Genomic DNA, 17368 nt, shown 5'->3' on the forward strand with positions numbered 1-17368 from the left:
TTGAGATAGATAATTAATCTAAAAAACATGATGCGAATTTAACAACAATTAAAAAAAAGAATAGAATACAAAAAACGAAAAAAATACGAAGTAAAAATTTTACTAGAATTCAGCCTTATTTTTTACCCAATAATTATTATTTTATTAATATGAATTTATGGATGTCATTGACATCTTTTAAAACGGTGAAAAAAAAAAAATCAATTATTAGAGAAACTGAAACACCAGGGAGTTCCAACTTGTACTTGCCGGGAACACACCCAGACGAGACGAGCCACCAGCATTGCGACCCGCACCCCACCGGCATCCTCGCCGCTACCCCCTTTTCATCCATCCATCCTCCCCGAATCCTTCCCCTTTTCTCCAGATCTCTCTCTCTCTCTCTCTCTCTCTCTCTCTCTTCCTTCGAAACCCTAGCGCCACCTCCCATACCACCAGGCCCAACCCTATCGACACCACCTTCCTCCTTTACATTCACCCAACTGAACACCCACCCGCATTCCGATAACTTTACAGTCGAACCAATCGCGCTCCACTCGGTGTGCCCGACAATCGAGTTCCTTTTGATGAATGATCCTCCTCGACTCGTACCTCATCTAGAGGCGTTTCTGATAATTTAATCCACCCCTTCGATTCATCAGAGTTGCGGTGCGTGCACGGCGACGTGGGTAGTCCGGTGGTAATCAATCTCTTTCTCTCTCTCTCTCTCTCTCTCTCTCTCTCTCTCTCTCTCGGTCCCCTAGTTCTTTTTACTGTCTCGGTCTGCTTCATTTTTTTCCAGCATTGCCATGAATTATTCGTTTGTCATCTTCCACTGATATGTAAATGTGTTCTGTTTCTGTTGTCTTTGGGATCCTTAGAATATATTTCTGTTGATAGAGTGTATTCTCATATTCTGGATACAGTTATGTTGTTTGAATCTTGCGATTTGACAGTTTCCCATCCTGTGAAGGAAAAAAGCGTGGTAGAACCTATTGTTTTTGCAAATCCCTTTGCCTCTTAGGTTAATCTTTTCCACTTAAAAGTAACGGAGAAAAAGAAAGAACATGCTTCGCAACACATCAATTAGTGCTTGATAGGAATAGGAGTGCATTAACGAAACAACACACTAGGCTGTACCAAAAAGAAATTTCAATGCAGTTACTATCTGTAATGTCACTCGTGTGACTATGTCGCATAATTCGTGTGGGCGTGTGTGAGCAGGAGCATGAAAGCGTCTTTAAAACACATCTCAAACTACTTAAATCCGTGAGAGTGAGGATTGATAGCGTGAATGTGAGCGTGATAGCGTCTGAAACATATATGAAACTACTAAAATTTGCAGGAGCAAGGATTGAGAGCGCAAGCGCAGTGGAGGATTGAGAGCGGGAGCGCGAGGCATTTTGAAGGATTATATGACTTGAGCTTGTGTCTCAGTTTTCTACAGTTCTATACTTCTATTCATAGAGCAGCCATATAGATAGTTGATTAGTTTCAACAAAATGAAATTAATGTGCTAGAGATTGAGTAGATTGTTCCGGTGAATGTTTTTGTTGCTTTGAATGGTTTGAATGCTGTCACTTTGTCCCTCAATCAGTCACACAGTTGTAATTGCAAACCGTTCTCAAAGCTTTTCCTGTTATTTATAGAGTTGTTGTCAACAAAGATGATTTAGTTAGTGATTTGAGACATTGGTTCTCTCAGGACGGTTCAAGACTTGGAGGTGGAAGAGTTAGTTGCTATTATCGAGGGGATCTATGATTTTTTCTCTCAGGACGGTTCAAGACTTGGAGGTGGAAGAGTTAGTTGCTATTGTCGAGGGGATCTATGATTTTCAGGAGATAGGAACAAGGGGGAGATTATTTGCAATGTTGTCTCACTTTCTCTCTTCCTCGGGGTCCTTCTAGGTATGTTGAGGGCATAACCTCACTTATTCTAAGAGGGAGAAATGGGGCACCCTTGTGCCACCCAACATTGCCCTTTGTGGGTACATGGTACCAAGTATCAAGGTTTGAGGGAAACTAGGCGACTTCATGAGGCGAAGGTTAGCCCAGCCGAAGGAGTCCTCTAGGGCATGGCTGAAGGATAACCCGCTCCTGAAGTCGAAGGCTAACACTTGGGCTGGAGGCAGGGCCCAAGTTATTCGGGACCGAAGGAGGATTGTGGATTGGAGGTTTGAGCTCTAAGGTATCATCTGAAGGCCCAAGCTCCCTTCAGGAGTTCAGACTTCTGATCAGTCTTAGAGAGAGAGGGAGACCTGTTCACCGAAGGACAATTCCTCGGTGTTCGCATCATACCTACCACCTGACCTCTGAATGACCTCTGAATCACTAACATTCTGTATCACTGACCCGTAGGCCTATGGCCTAGACCTCACATTACTACTACCTACTTCTACAAGCTTCAGACAATTCATATCACACATCACTGTCAATCTGACTTTAGAGGTCTGACCTCTGGTCTTAGAGGTCTACGACCTTTAGACTACCAGCCATTGAGGACCCTCCACGTGTCGTCAATCCAGCTGGACTTCAGGGCATCTCTCTCCTATATAAAGGACCCTTGCCTTCATCCGTCACATTACACACCCATTGCTCTTTGCCTCTCTACTGACACTCTCTGTGTGTCTAGGATTTGCCTTAAGCTCTCTCCTCCTCCGCCTTCAGCACCCCGAGGCCCGAGCCTTCAGGATCTCGTTGGTATCCCGGACTACCCTCAGGTACTCAATCAACCTTGCACACACCCTTCTTTGCGTGGTGCATAGTTTGAGGAAAAAATTATCACCTTAGATAATCTCATCCGAACATAGAAGATTATTGTTGAACTGGAGTTGTATGTGGAAAAGTGATATAGATTCGATTTCGCAAATTCTGATCCATTGTTCAGTGGCTTGGGAGCTTTGAACATTGGTCCTATGTTTGTCTTGAGTGACTTGGGTCTTCCTGATGGACTGTAGGAACTTCTACAGTCCTGGAGAGGCATAAAGGTGGAAGAGGAGTCGGAACTTATGGCATATGATCCCTTCTTGTTTGATGTGGCTCATGCGGGGAGAGGAGTTGGCGACATTTTGATGTCCTCGAAAGTCCTTCGTTTAGACTTAAGAGATCTTTTCTTAGTAGCTTCTATAGTTGGGAATGGGGAGTTGCATCCTTCGCATGAAAAAAATTCTTGTTAAGATAGATGATAGGCTTTTCGAATATATGTGGCATTCCCTTAATGCATTGCTTTATATAGTCATTGGCTACATGCTGCCTTTTGTTTCAGCATTCCCCTTTCTGTGGTTGAGTAGATGTTGACTCGGAGTTACAGGTTGGAGATGAGATTGACATAATGTTTTATGGATGGAAAAATCATGCTCATAAGCATTTGATGTTCAAGAAGCATTCTGCTGTTTTTCAATACTTACTCTGTTGGCCTTAACATTGGTAATCTATGGAATCGAACATGCATATTTGGCTTGTATGTGTTTGTAAATGTATAGTTGTTTAACTCTTTTTTTGTTTCCTTGAGCTAGACTTTGTGCTTTATAGCTGATATCTGCTTTCTACTATTGTTCAGGGTGAATCATATGGATGGTTGACCTTGATGCCACTTTTGGTTGATCTTACTTTTCAAAGCCTTAATTGTTAATCAACTTAATCTGATTACTTCGGTCAAGATGTCCTCAGCTTCAAAGGCGCCAGGCACTCAAAATGCTTTCCCTGTGGATGCAAACTTACATACTTCTAGTAAAAGTGATTTAGAACATGTAGACGAGGAGGAGGAGGAGGAGGATGTAGATTTCAACCCTTTCATAAAAGATTCCCCCTCTTCGGAAGCTTCATCGAGCATGAGCTCTGAAATTGAAGTTTTGGATGCTGATGTTTCTACAAGCAAGGGGAACACAGGGGTAGACTTGGCTACTCATTTATCTTCATTGCCATCTGGTCAGGTGCAAGATTATGCTCTTGGGGATTCCGAGCATGGGGAGGAGATTGTAATGCAACCTGCTATTTCATCAGGAGAAGCAAGTAATAAAGAATCAGAAAGAACATCTCCCACAAGGTTCAAGAAGAGAAAAGCAGTTCTGATTTCTCAGCCTGAAAGTGAAACATTTCTGAAAAAGGAGAATGCCTCAAGCAGTGGAACAGATGTTGTTAATGATGTTATGGTTAGGGATTTAACGAATTCCAGGAGGCCCACTATGGATATAGATGATGAGGATGCTATCTCTAAGCGCACAAGAGCCCGCTATTCACTTGCTAGTTTTACCCTTGATGAACTCGAGGCTTTTCTACAAGAAACAGATGACGAAAATGATCTTCAAAATGTCAATGAAGAAGATGAGTACAGGAAATTTCTGGCAGCTGTTTTACTAGGTGGAGATTGCGACTGTCAGATTATACAAGGAAATGAAAGTGTCGATGAAGATGAAGAAAATGATGCAGATTTTGAGATAGAAATCGAAGAAGCACTTGAAAGTGACCTTGATGATATTACAAGGGGTGATACCCAACAAGAAAGTGAGGCAGCTGGTCGACGACCTGAGACTAGGCTAATTAGGCGCCAAAAAGCTTCTGTCCGCCAGAAAAATAGGCTTTTGGGACAGCCATATAGGCCATTGCGTCCTCTCTTACCAAATGCACCTATAGCATCTTTCCCTGTGGTGATACCTGAGACAGCTCCACACTTTGTGTCTTTCTCTGGACATGATGGTTTTATCAGTGGATTTACTGCACATCAGCTAGGCCAGTTACATTGTTTGATCTATGAGCACGTGCAGCTTCTTATTCAGGTGTTTTCTCTTTCTGTTCTAGAGCATTCACGACAGCACATTGCCTCCCAAGTTCAGGAATTGATTTCAGAGATGCTTCACACACGTGATCAAGTAATGTCACGTAGAAGGGAGCCATATCGTGGTTTCCTTTTTCACCCTCCACACATTCATCCAGCAGTGCAACATGGACTTTCCAAATCATTGACTCCATCATGCACCTCTGAGTCAGCTCGTTCCTTTGATAAACAAAGAGATTGCTCCTTGGGGACTAACAATGGTCCTCTTCCTGAAGTAATATCTCCTAGCAGAAGACGTGGATATTATGCTTCTAATGATCAGGATGGTCTCTTTCTAACATCCAACAGTGCTTTGTCGGTGCCCTTTGTAAATGGTCCTAGCGTATCTGTCCTTGATGTAGCTCCGCTTTATTTTGTTGGGGAATATATAGATGATGTTGCTATTGGTATGTCAAGTATAGTTAAGTGTTTGTCGTATTTCTGCAGTTATCTGCTCATTTCTGCTTACCATTGTGCGGAATTATTGACTTCTTGGCAGCTGTGAAAGAGTATCAGCTGCAACGTGTCCAAGCTGCTTGTGATAGTCATTTTAAAAAGGAACCCCTGTTCCCATTTCATAGTTCGGAGTCTTTTGCTGAAGCAAATGCTGAAATTCTAGGAGGAACCCCTGCGCCAACTGCGAAGGTGTCTTCATATCCTGCTGGTGATCAGCCCCCCAAAAAGACATTGGCTGCAGCTCTGGTTGAAAGTACAAAGAAGCAATCAATTGCTCTAGTTCCAAAGAAAATTGCCGAGCTAGCGCAAAGATTCTTGCCAGTGTTTAATCCATCCCTATTTCCACATAAGCCACCCCCAACACCTGTTGCGAATCGTGTGCTTTTCACTGATGCAGAAGATGAGTAAGTTTTCATGTATTATTTGTTATTTGGTGGTAAGTCAATGTTCCTCCTACTGTATTATTTGTTAATTGTTATTTGGTGGTAAGTCAATGTTCCTCCTACCAAGATATCGACTGTATCATTTACTAGTTATTGATGCAAAATCTACATCTGACTCTTCTAAATCTTCTTGGCTAAGTTGGAGACTAGGTTTAGCAGCTGCTTTTTTAATTCTGTTTTTGCTAAACTTGGAAAGAACTTAATGCTACACTACCTTCTCTTTTTAACCTTTTGACTTCGAAAAATATTTTGTAGTCCAAATGAATTATCTGAAATATTGACTTCCTTTCATTTCCAGTTAGGTTAATGCTATGATATTGCTTACCAGTACCAAGAAGATGTGGTATTACTTGTGGAAGCATGAAAAGTAGATGCAAATATAGCTACTTTTTGCAACATGCCTACAAACATCTGTGCTGATGTATAGACATATATAGACATGAACATATGCTCATAGGTTAGATTGGGCGACTGATATGTGGTTCTCTCCTCCTACCACTTGAGGATTATCGGATATCTGCCAGTAGTGCTAGAAAACTACGTGACATTCGTTGTGTTACATAGATCAACGATCAGCTGGTTTTAGCTGCCTGGACTAAGTTACTCATCAAACAGCACCATAGAGGTAGATTTGTGCTGATTGTCCTCTTTATACAACTACCAAGCCTAGGACTTCTAATCGTTGACAAATAAACTCAGTTAGGCTAATAGAGCATTGTAGTCTGACTTCCATATGAAGAACCAACAACATGGCCCAAAACAGGACTTATGGTTTAATTTCACAACCCATATATACAAAGATAGGAAGTCCTAAAAAATTTCCACTTTTTAAGCTTAATAAAAATACTAAACTGTAATTGCAAAAGCTCAAATTAGCACGAAAAAGATGATATTTGAATCTAACCTTTACTACATATGGTCCCAATCATGTTTGACGCAAAATCCTCAATTTGCTATGTTTTTTCTGGGAGTATAGGCCGATGGACCCTTGCACTATGTCTGGATGACGGGAGGGGAAGTGAAGGGGTGGGTACTGGGTAGTGTATGTTATGGGGGAAAGGAAAGGAAAGGAAAGAAATGAGTAGGGGTGGTATCCCTTCCTTGTTTGGTTAGGGAACGTTTAACAAAGGGGGAGGGGTGGTGATTTTTTGTTCTGTTTGACTAAGACTAAATGGTGGTATGGGGCAGCAGAAGTCTAATCGGTAACCTTAGCCAACAAGGTGGGGATATACTTGGTTTTAGAACAAGAAATTGAATAACTTGCGCTTCACTTCCCTCCATTTCCTCCCAAATTTGGAGAGGGAGGGAAGCACTCTAATTGTGGGCCTTGTCTCCCCTTCTAACCCCCTCTATACACTTCTCTTTAAAAGTGTCTCAACCATGCTTATTGCTTAACATTGACCCGTGCCATACCCTTCACTTCCTCTCGAAAGCCATCTATTGAAGCGTAGTGTTAAACTCAATTGGCTTTCGTTCGTTTTGCTAGCGCTCTAAGCTAAAACAAGGGAATTATTTTTGGATACACAATGTCCTTCGATATTGAAAATTGTTATTCTAGTACTACAAGAATTAAAATTCTCATTTTGCCACGAGGTGGATCCTGTGGATTTCACCTTCCAGTTTGCTCTAGAATGGCCTTCTTAGATTGTCTTGTGGAACGATTTTATAGTTAGTCCTAATATGCTCCACCATACTTTCCTTCACCGTAGCGTAACCATATTGTGTTTGCTTTCACCAAGAATAGTTTCAGTTGTCTGAAGACCATGATTAAACTCTGAGCCAAATGTAGGAAATTTATCTGCACCTTAGCAGTAGGTTTAAAGTGGTTTTTGGTTTTCCCAGCTGTGATGCGTAACCAGCTCTAAATATACATCTGAAGTTGAAGGACTTATGCTTTTGCATGTGGAACATGAAGGAATGGAACCTTTTGGGTTACTTCTGACAGTAGCTCCTGTTTTGACTCAGACTTATAGTGTAGATTCTCTTAATAGTTTGGTATTCTTACTTATTTGTTTCCAGGGCCTTATCTATTGCTAATTTCGAATTTCAATGTATAGACTTCCTTTGTGGTTGACACGCACTTTCAGAAATTATAGTTTGTTACAGCTCGGAATATGTATGGGCACTCACTTGTTTATTTGGTATTTGCTTCGTAGGTTACTGGCGATGGGATTAATGGAATGTAACACAGACTGGAAAGCAATTCAACAGCGCTTCCTTCCTTGTAAATCTAAGCATCAGGTAATATCTTTTATGGACCTAGCATTGCAGATACTCCATAGGACATTTTTTGTTGCTCCTAAAGCCTGAAATTGTTTTACTTTTCTTTTTTCGTCATGATTCCCAGTTGACAATACTATTAGCGAATTTCTTCCTGTGAGTGAATAATTAATTTCTTCAGAGGTGGTTACCGAGTAATGTGCTGGAAATATCTGAAATTTGAGTTTGGGAGGTAGCTAATTTTTTAAACTGAAAATTCAAAAGTTCGTTCATTTGTAATGTATGGTCAAGTTGAATCATTCAGTAGTAAGCAACGCCCTAATTTTATTTCATACTAGTTTTAAGTTGAGTTTTAGTTTTATGTGATGGCTAATTGGCATTATCTACGTTCAGTTAATATAAGAATATATGTAATAATTTAAAAAATATTTTTGGTAGTTTTACAAACTTAATGGGCATAGCAGGCAACAGATTAATTTTTCCAGCTTTTCTTTAATGTTATCATGAACAATCTAGGGAAGGACCAATGGAAAAGCCTGTTCCTAAGTTGAACCATAAATTATTGGCCAAGATATTAACAAAGAGAGAATAGTGAAGAGTGGACAAAAAATAACATTAAATAACTCTCCCCAGCATACTCCTCTTCTACATGACCTTATACTTCTACGGTGTATTGCCAAAGTGCATATCCTTTTCACACTAGGAGACTGAAAGCTTCAACTCAGGGTTGACTTTTAAGCTTTGAGATCTAGGTTCTTTTACAATTGCTCTATGACATTTCAAGGAGTTAGCTTTGGTTTTTTAGCGAGTCTCAACCACAGTTCTCTGTGTATTTAAACACTTTGAGTCTCTAATTTACAATGGAGCATTGCTACTTCATTTCTGTCATGCCCATGATTTAGTGGATTGCTCTATTGTTTTATTCTTCCTTTTCGGTCCTTTTGTCCCCCTCCCTCTCTGTAATTCATCATCTTTATTTGAAGGGTTAACTGTGTTGCAGATTTTTGTTAGGCAGAAAAATCGTTCATCTTCTAAAGCCCCAGAAAATCCGATCAAGGTATGCTAACACTGCTCGCATGATTAATGATAACATCGCTTCATATTGGCACCCTGTCTGATGTACGTTCACACATTGGATGTTATTGTGAGAGATGACCTAATCATTATTGTGATGAATACAACAGCTTTGTGCGGGTGAACCCACCAAGGTAGCCCTACTGTTAAACATTGTCATTGGGCCCAAGCTGCCGAACCCTAAACCTTGACTTACTTGATATCTCTGGCTTTTGGGCCGTTGCTGGTATTCGGGGTTTACCCCATAGAATGGTCCAAATTGGCTTTGCCTTGAAGGGTTACTTGTTACAGGGAAAGGAATTACATTGCAGTGTTGGCCTTTGACTGTGTTTATTAGATATGCACTTAGATAATGAGCTAACCACAATCCTTCAGTTTAAATATTTCGAAGATTTTCTCAATCATGCAGGCAGTTCGGAGAATGAAAAGCTCTCCCTTGACAGCAGAAGAGATAGCACGTATTCAAGAGGTCACTTTTACTTTGGAGCATTTTGGGCCTATTTATTTGAGAATTCATCACATTATGTGCCTAGCTGTATCTATAATTTGGGTGATCTAACATCTAAATTATTCATGGTTTGAAGGTTTTTAAGCTTGACTGGATGTTCATTTGTGTGATCTAAATTATTCAGGGGCTAAAGGTTTTTAAGCTTGACTGGATGTCCATATCAAGATATGTTGTCCCATATCGCGATCCATCCTTGCTACCCAGGCAGTGGCGCATTGCTACTGGAACTCAGAAGTCATATAAATCAACTGCTGATAAAAAGGAGAAGCGAAGGTTATATGAATTTAATAAAAGAAAGTGCAAACCTGCTGCTTTGGCAACTTCATCTGAAAAAGATGTAAGCTGAACTTTTACAAATCTGAATGGCTATGTGATTCACTACTTGTGTGGTATTATGCACACATGCAAATAGATCTAATATACATTTAGGAATTTGTGTCCTGTTAACAACCCCAGTTTTGCCCAACTTTGCTTTGGTTGAGCTGGGGATAATCTGGGTATCTTTGAGCTTGATTGTCTTCTACACCCTTCCTTCAAAGCTCCAGAATCTTAATCCAACTCACAAAGTGTGACACTTTGTTGTTTAAAATGAGCTTCCATTGGAGACTCGACTCACAAAGTCTGACACAGTTGGTTTATTCAGAGCAATAAGAGTAGTACTTTGTCCTCCAGCTTTTATAGTTAGTAGCATATATTTTCTATGCCAACACAATTATATGTATTAAAGCATCCAACTCAAAACCAATTGACAATGAGTGGAGGGGCCGCCCAGGCTCATACACTAGTTTTGGAGGAGATAATTAACCGATGTGGGACAAACTCCAATACTCCCCCGCATGTGCGACCCCCAACTCGCACGTGGAGAGGTAAACAAACAATCCATAACACTTGGATCACAACAAACAACAGTGCACTTATGGCACAAACAAAGGGGAACCCTAGCTTTGATACATGTTAAAGCATCCAACTCAAAACCAATTGGCAATGAGTGGAGGGGCCGCCCAGACTCGTACACTAGTTTTGGAGGAGATAATTAACCAACGTGGGACAAACAATATATTTATGCATGCCTGAGTTGGATTTTGGCAAGAGGCTAGGACTTGCTCATTATATATGTATTACTAAGCGTCTAAGCCTTGTTCTTCCCTTTTCTTGTTAATAAGTAGTGCATTGACCTTGTTATACATTTTTATTGACTTCAGGACTGTCCAACCGATAATGCGGATGGAGAAAATTACAGTGGGGATGATTGTGTGGACAACAATGATGAAGCTTATGTTCACGAAGCATTTTTAGCAGATTGGAGGCCTGGTACTTCCTTTCCCATTTCTTCTGGGGTTCCTATTCCGAACTTCCGAGAGAAAAACCAACCTGGCAAGTTACTGTCCAAATGGGATTCTCGTGTCATGGAACAGACAAAAAGCAGTGGTTGTGGAGAACCAAATAGTAACCTTGAGCTTTCAGCTGCATTTAAGTACTCCCAGAATCCTGACACTTCATCGTATTTTACCCATACTAGACATCCTGCATCTCCTGTTGAGCCTAATCAGCCTGGTTCTGATATGATTTCAAGGCCTTCCAAATCCCTGTTCCCCTCACTGCCATATCGATCTCGCAAAAAAAGTAGTGCTCATTTGGTGAAGTTAGCTCCAGATTTGCCTCCTGTAAATCTTCCACCATCAGTCCGTGTGATGTCTCAGTCAGCTTTAAAAAGTTATCAAGTTGGAACATCGACTAAGGTTGCGGCTGCTGATAGTGGAATTAGGAGTGCTGCAACGGAAAAAATAGCTTCACGATTTCCTGGTGTTGGAGTTTCGGGAAGCTTTCATCCAATTATATCTGCAGAGAACAAAAGAAACCTGCTTGAAAAAAGTAACCCTAATCAGCCAGAAAAAAGCAATGCTAATCAGCACCGACAAGAATCTTTTGTCTCCAGGGATAAGTGTGTGGCTGGAGGTAGAGACGACACATATGCACATATGCATCCTTTACTATTCCAGTCCTCTGGAGATGGGCATATGCCATATTACCCGTTGAACTGCGGTAGTGGTATTTCAAGTTCCCTCAATTTCCTTTCACGAATCCAGCCCCAACTAAATGTCAGTCTCATAAGTAATTCTGACCAAGCTAACCAAGCAGTTAATCTTTCTGATAAATCTATGAAGTCCAAGCAAGCTTCATTTTCTGGTGGTATTGACTTCCATCCACTTCTGCAAAAAACTGATGATGCAAATACTGATTTTGTAACTGCACGCAGAGGCAGTTGTGCTCAGCTTCAAAGTTCGTTTGATGCTGTCCAGTCCGAGTCACGGGCCAAGAGCAGTCTGTTGGCCACCTGTGATACATCCTCCAGTCCTAATGACAAGACGAATGAACTGGACTTGGAGATTCACCTTAGTGTCACATCTAGAAGGGAGAAAGCTAAACGAATTGCAGATGTGATTGAACAGGACAGAACAACATCCAACGTAAGTGCTTTGGGTTCTGGAAATACCATGGAAACTCAGGCCACTATAGGTTCATATTATCAGCCCAGCGAAACTTCTCCGATAGCTTCAGTTCCAAACAGAATCACCAAGAAGATCAATTCAGGTCCACGTGCATCGAGCAGCAATATCTCGGTATGTGGCATCAATAATGAAGGTGACCAGTCTCTTTCAGAGATTGTTATGGAACAGGAAGAGTTAAGTGACTCCGAGGAAGAAATTGATGAACATGTGGAGTTTGAATGCGAGGAGATGGATGACTCAGAAGGAGATGACTCTGAGCAGATCATTGACATACAAAATAAGGTATCTGTACTGCATCTTAATTTTATGCAATATTTCATTTCTTCAGATAGATTTTTTGGAGCACCAAAACTTGTTTACCCCAAGCTAAATGTGCTGCTTTACATTTTATACTCTGATTGAATTTGGTGGATTTACCTGTCAAAATATTCTCTCAATTTAAATATGACCATGTTCAAGTGGGACTTTCATATTATCTGGGGAACAGTCCACTCTCGGAGGCAGACATGTTAACTCAGATTCACATGGCAACATGTGATCTGAAGCATCTCCTTGTGTCTCCTTTTTGGTACCAAAAACGAGGACCATTCTCAAGTTAAAGGATGTAAGAAGAACCCCTCAGTATCAGGGACACCAGATATTTCAAGAAGGAAGTTGAAGGGGTTCAGCCATGTGAGAGCGCAATGCTGTCATGCTCCGGCCAGCAGCAAACAACAATCATGTCCATCTGATCTGCTATGAGTCTATGACTTTTGCCATACTTTGTGACTCTCACCACTTGCTTCTTCTCCAACTCATTGAATGAGCCATTTAAGCCCCAGAGTTATCCATATGAGCCCCGGAGGGATTGGCAAATTGTTGACCACAATGACGCATTCAGCTTAAAACTCCACTAGCAGTAGATGCGCTTGCACTTTTTAGACCCCTTCTGGCCTTATTTTATTTTGTCAATATATAGTATGATAAACTTTGGCTCTGTCCACAGCATAGTTTTCTTTTCTGATGCAAAATATTTGATTCTCTTGTACTCCAAAAAGCATATCCTTCACAGTTAGCGCTTCTCTGAATATTCAAAAGCTACTCTTTGTGTTTGACACGCATTGCTTTTCGTGAAATTGCACTTAGATTATTCACCAATCACCCCAGAGCTTCTTGTTTAATTTCATAAGCAGCATCTTCTCCTTCTGGAAATTAGTTAAGGAGCTTCTGCATTGTGCACACTTTTTCTTCTATGTTGATGCTGCGGTCCCACGCCCCTCCTCTCCTTAAGTCTAGTTTGGTAAAGGGGCAGAGGCCGCAGAATCAATAACAATTTCATCTTTCAGGGTTGTAGTGAGAGGAAAACTTGTGCGCATTGAGAATCTTGATTTGTGTTAGTTTTCTTGCCTTTTGAGTTCGTAACAAGGTTTTGTAGATATTGGAACAAATTTAAGAAAAAACAGGCCTTTTTTTTACCACCGAATGGGTGCAGTGGGAGGAGGATAGAGAAAAGAGATGTTGCAGCTCACAGCAGTAAAACTCAAACAAAGCCCGGCATTAGACCCGAAATTAAGTGCCGCTTCCAATGTTCCAAATTATTGGTCTGAAGACTCTTTGAAAAAATCAAAATCACAGATATTTGCTTTGTGGCATTCTACCGAGTCTGTCTATGTCGTATTGTCATTTTATATGTATGTACTTGATCGTTCCTCATCGCTACTCTCATTTAAGCAGTGAGAATCTTTTATATAACATTCTGACTTCTTTGTTCACATTTGTTACCAGGTGGTCCCAGATTCTACTACAGATAGACAAAGCAGCTTTACACCAGCGAGTTTGATTTCTTATACTTCCGGTCGTCCACAAAATGATATGAAGAAAGCAAAGGCTTCACTAGACTCTTCAGTAATGGAAGGTTCTGCTAACAAAAACTGCCCCCCTCCCTTTCGCCCTAACAGATCTAGCAGGAAAACCGTCGTAAATAGAAAACATGTTGAAGAACACCATGACAGCAGCAGCAAGTGAAACGGCTGGAATTGGCTTCTTTTGCTGTCACGGAATCCGGGGAAGGGTGTGTGCAGAAGTAACTTAGCTTTATGTACCAGAAAGAAAAAGCAAAAAAGTTAAAATGTAAATACTGTTCTGCAGTAGTTTAGAAAGTTAGGTGGTGGAATCGAACCTCGGGCATTTGAAGTGGAGAAGCGTTCTATTTGCAGGCTCCCGTGATTCTCGAATCTTCGAAACCGGTCATCTTGCAACCATTTAAACCAGCTGTGATCAAGCAACCGGATATGCCGGATGCCATTAGATTCTCAGATGATGACTATGAAGAGGTCGATGGAAACTGAGCAAGGATGTGGAGAAGTAGGAAATGTGACCCAAAGCGGTCGAGGTGTTAACCCGGCTCATCTTTGGTCGGACAATCCTGGGTAGGGTTATTTGTATATATGTTGTATATATAAAAGAAGATATTGGCAAATGAATGGCATGAGTAACTATTTTTGTCAAGGAAATAATATTATCAATACTATTTCGAACACAGACATCTAGATACAGATGTGCTAAAAGTCTTTGTTCGGTTCTTAGGCCCCGTTCCGGAATTAAAAATAAGTACTTATTTTTTAAGAAGGCAATTTCAAGCTAAAAAATAATGTATTTACTCAAATAATTTTTCGAGCAATATGGATCTTGTTTGATAGATCTTATCGAGATTTTTTATATAGTGCAAAAAAAAATTTATTTACATTATTTTTGAATTTGAAAATTTAAAATAAGTGCTTATTTTTTAAGAAGGTGTTTTGGAACGGAGTTTTAGTTTTGTTTAGTTTTAGTTTTGTTTTCTAATCATTATCCTACTTTTTTTTTCAATCATTATCTTATTTTCCCAATTATTACTTTCTCATCTCTCTTTATTTTTCTCCAATCATTATCCTTTTTTTCAATCATTATTTTATTTCTCTTTTTATCTACTATCAAAACTAAACTAAACTAAACTCCTAACCAAATAAAGTCAATTGGACGGCTTCAAACATAACTATAAGTTCGAATTTGTGTCTAGATGTCTGTCCCCAACACTGCTGATTATTATACGAGTGTTGCTATATGTACCGACCACGGGGAGGGAAAACGTACCGACGGCCGCCGGCGGGCCGTCTCCGGCCACCGGACGGCCGATCCGAGCCGTTCAAAAATTCTAAAAAATAAAACCGAGGGGGTCGACGCGGGAATCAAGGGCATCCGAGGTGTTTAGGATGCTTGATCAAAGCACCCTTTTTTCGTGTATATATGTACACACACATATATACACGAAAAAAGGGTGCTTTGATCAAGCACCCTAAACACCTCGGATGCCCTTGATTCCCGCGTTTACCCCCTCGGTTTTATTTTTTAGAATTTTTGAACGGCTCGGATCGGCCGTCCGGTGGCCGGAGACGGCCCGCCGGCGGCCGTCGGTACGTTTTCTCTCCCCCAATGGTCGGTACTCATAGATTTTTCGTTATTATACCTATATATTATAGGAAAGAGTAATTGTGTACTCCGTACGCTGTTGTCTTCTAGTAAGAGCAGTCCTAGCAGTCGTCCCCCATCGGGGGGGGGGGGGGGTGCTGCCCTGCTGTGACCCATTTGCGGGCCCATCCCGGTCTCGCTTCGATAATTGGAAACGTTCACTTTGTAGAGCTCTTTGAGTAGAACAACTATGCAAAAAATCAGCTTAATTGAATATCATTGAGTGCCTAATCGAAACCTTTTTATCTTGAAAAGAATGGATCTGAAACACTGGATCAAATCCATTGTAACCCATGGACCGAGAGTTATATGGGCTCCGATCAGGCACTTAATGATATTCAATTAAGCTAATTTTTTGCATAATTGTTATACTCGAAGAGCTCTACAAAGTGAATGTTTCCGATCATCGAAACGAGACCGGGATGGGCCCGCAAATGAGTCACAGCAGCACGCTGCTGCCCCCTTGGGGCAGCAGCCCCCCCGCTTCCCCATCATAGATAAGGATGCGCACAAGAGGTCAAAACTATGGTAGTGTGCCATACAGCATCTCCAGCCGTACCTAGCCATTTTGCTCAAGAGCCGTACCTAGCCATTTTGCTCAAGAAAAATGCCAATTTCTATTTTGGCAGGCCACAAAATACATCCCTACCTCAACACCATAGCCAAAATAGCTATTCAACACCTATTTTAATTTTAATTAAAATATGTCCTACCTCTCTTAAAGAAAGCCAGTTTTGCAATTTTTCGCTAGGCATTTTTGTCCGATTTGGACAATTTTAGCCCTTGATTGAAAGGCTTGCAATGTTAATAAATTGGGTGTTTTTGTCATTCCACATTTCCAAAGTCTGGAGTACGTGGCATCTTTGTGTTGTACGTGGCTTATTGTGGTGTGGGTCTCTGAGGTGGGATTACCAGAACTGGGAGGATTGAGAGAGAAATTCTCTTCCACTTTACTTTCCCCTTCTCCCTCTCTATCCCACCAAATTACACGCCATTGCTGCTGCTTCTCTCTCTCTCTCTCTCTCTCTCTCTCTCTCTCAGGAACGAAATCTCCAACGCCAGTGCTCCTTGAATCGGAGAAGATCAGGGACATTGAGTTCGCCAGTGCTCATCTTCACAGCTCTCCCTTCGCCGTGCTCTCTCTCCCTTTCTCACCACAACAAACCCTAATCTCTCTCTCTCTCTCTCTCTCTCTCTCTCTCCAAATCAGGGCAGGCGACTCTATTCCGGCGCTTCCTACCAAGCCCGCCCGATTTCGGCTCAAACCCAGACCGCTCGTTTCTGGGCCACGAATATACATAAGTTCTCTCTCTCTCTCTCTCTCTCTCTCTCTCTCTCTCTCTCTCTCTCTGCGATTAAGCAGCACAGTTCTTCTACTCTCGGTCTGAAAAAAAGTTAAAAAATCAAACAGCTCTTCTGGTGCGGTAGGTCTCTCTATCCCTTGTTCATTTTCTCTCTTCGAACATCATGTTTAAGCTTTTTTAGGTCTGTATTGATTGGGATGAAAATTTAGTATTCTTAATGAGAATTTGATGACATTCTGAATTTCTGATCGAGGCATAATAATCTAGATGAAGCATATATTTCCACTATGCATGTACAAATCTTATCTGCCAAAAAAATTCACTGTTAAGTTAATGAGATGATATACAGGATGATTAAAAAGAAAAAGATGATAGTATATACTCCCATCTTAAAAATATTGTCCCGTCCACGAATCAAGAACTTAAAAAAAGTACAGGTTCTGCATGTTGGTGAGCCACTCGCACTATATCAGTTGCATAGGTTCTGTCTCTCACTGATCTCAAATCATCTCCTTTCCTCTATCTCTCTCTTCGTAATTTTTGCAGAGTTGATCACAGAGCTGATTCCGTTCTAGA

The 17368-nt window shown here is 41.0% G+C and overlaps 1 protein-coding gene across 4 annotated transcripts; it reads left to right on the forward strand.

The window, feature by feature from the left end:
* Window positions 1-201: 201 nt before the first annotated feature.
* Window positions 202-14520, forward strand: LOC131331408 (uncharacterized). Of its 4 annotated transcripts, none has more exons than XM_058365330.1 (10): window positions 213-679; window positions 1684-2698; window positions 3538-5198; window positions 5291-5651; window positions 7847-7931; window positions 8911-8967; window positions 9394-9453; window positions 9617-9829; window positions 10695-12284; window positions 13767-14520. In XM_058365330.1, the coding sequence occupies exons 3-10, from the start codon at window positions 3638-3640 to the stop codon at window positions 14004-14006; spliced, it is 4167 nt and encodes a 1388-aa protein (XP_058221313.1). In that variant the 5' UTR covers window positions 213-679; window positions 1684-2698; window positions 3538-3637; the 3' UTR covers window positions 14007-14520. The 4 variants fall into 4 exon arrangements, with proteins under 4 accessions (XP_058221314.1, XP_058221313.1, XP_058221315.1 ...); XM_058365332.1 differs by having other exon boundaries at window positions 1684-1886; XM_058365331.1 differs by lacking the exon at window positions 1684-2698 and having other exon boundaries at window positions 202-679.
* Window positions 14521-17368: the final 2848 nt, after the last annotated feature.

Source organism: Rhododendron vialii, chromosome 6a, assembly GCF_030253575.1.
Source record: "Rhododendron vialii isolate Sample 1 chromosome 6a, ASM3025357v1".
Classification (NCBI taxonomy): domain Eukaryota; kingdom Viridiplantae; phylum Streptophyta; class Magnoliopsida; order Ericales; family Ericaceae; genus Rhododendron; species Rhododendron vialii.

Coding starts and splice junctions, on each gene's coding strand:
- LOC131331408 (XM_058365331.1), top strand. CDS start 3,638: ATGTCCTCAGCTTCAAAGGCGCCAGGCACTCAAAATGCTTTCCCTGTG. Junction 5,652..7,846: donor TTCACTGATGCAGAAGATGA/GTAAGTTTTCAT, acceptor TTTGCTTCGTAG/GTTACTGGCGATGGGATTAA. Junction 12,285..13,766: donor TCATTGACATACAAAATAAG/GTATCTGTACTG, acceptor ATTTGTTACCAG/GTGGTCCCAGATTCTACTAC.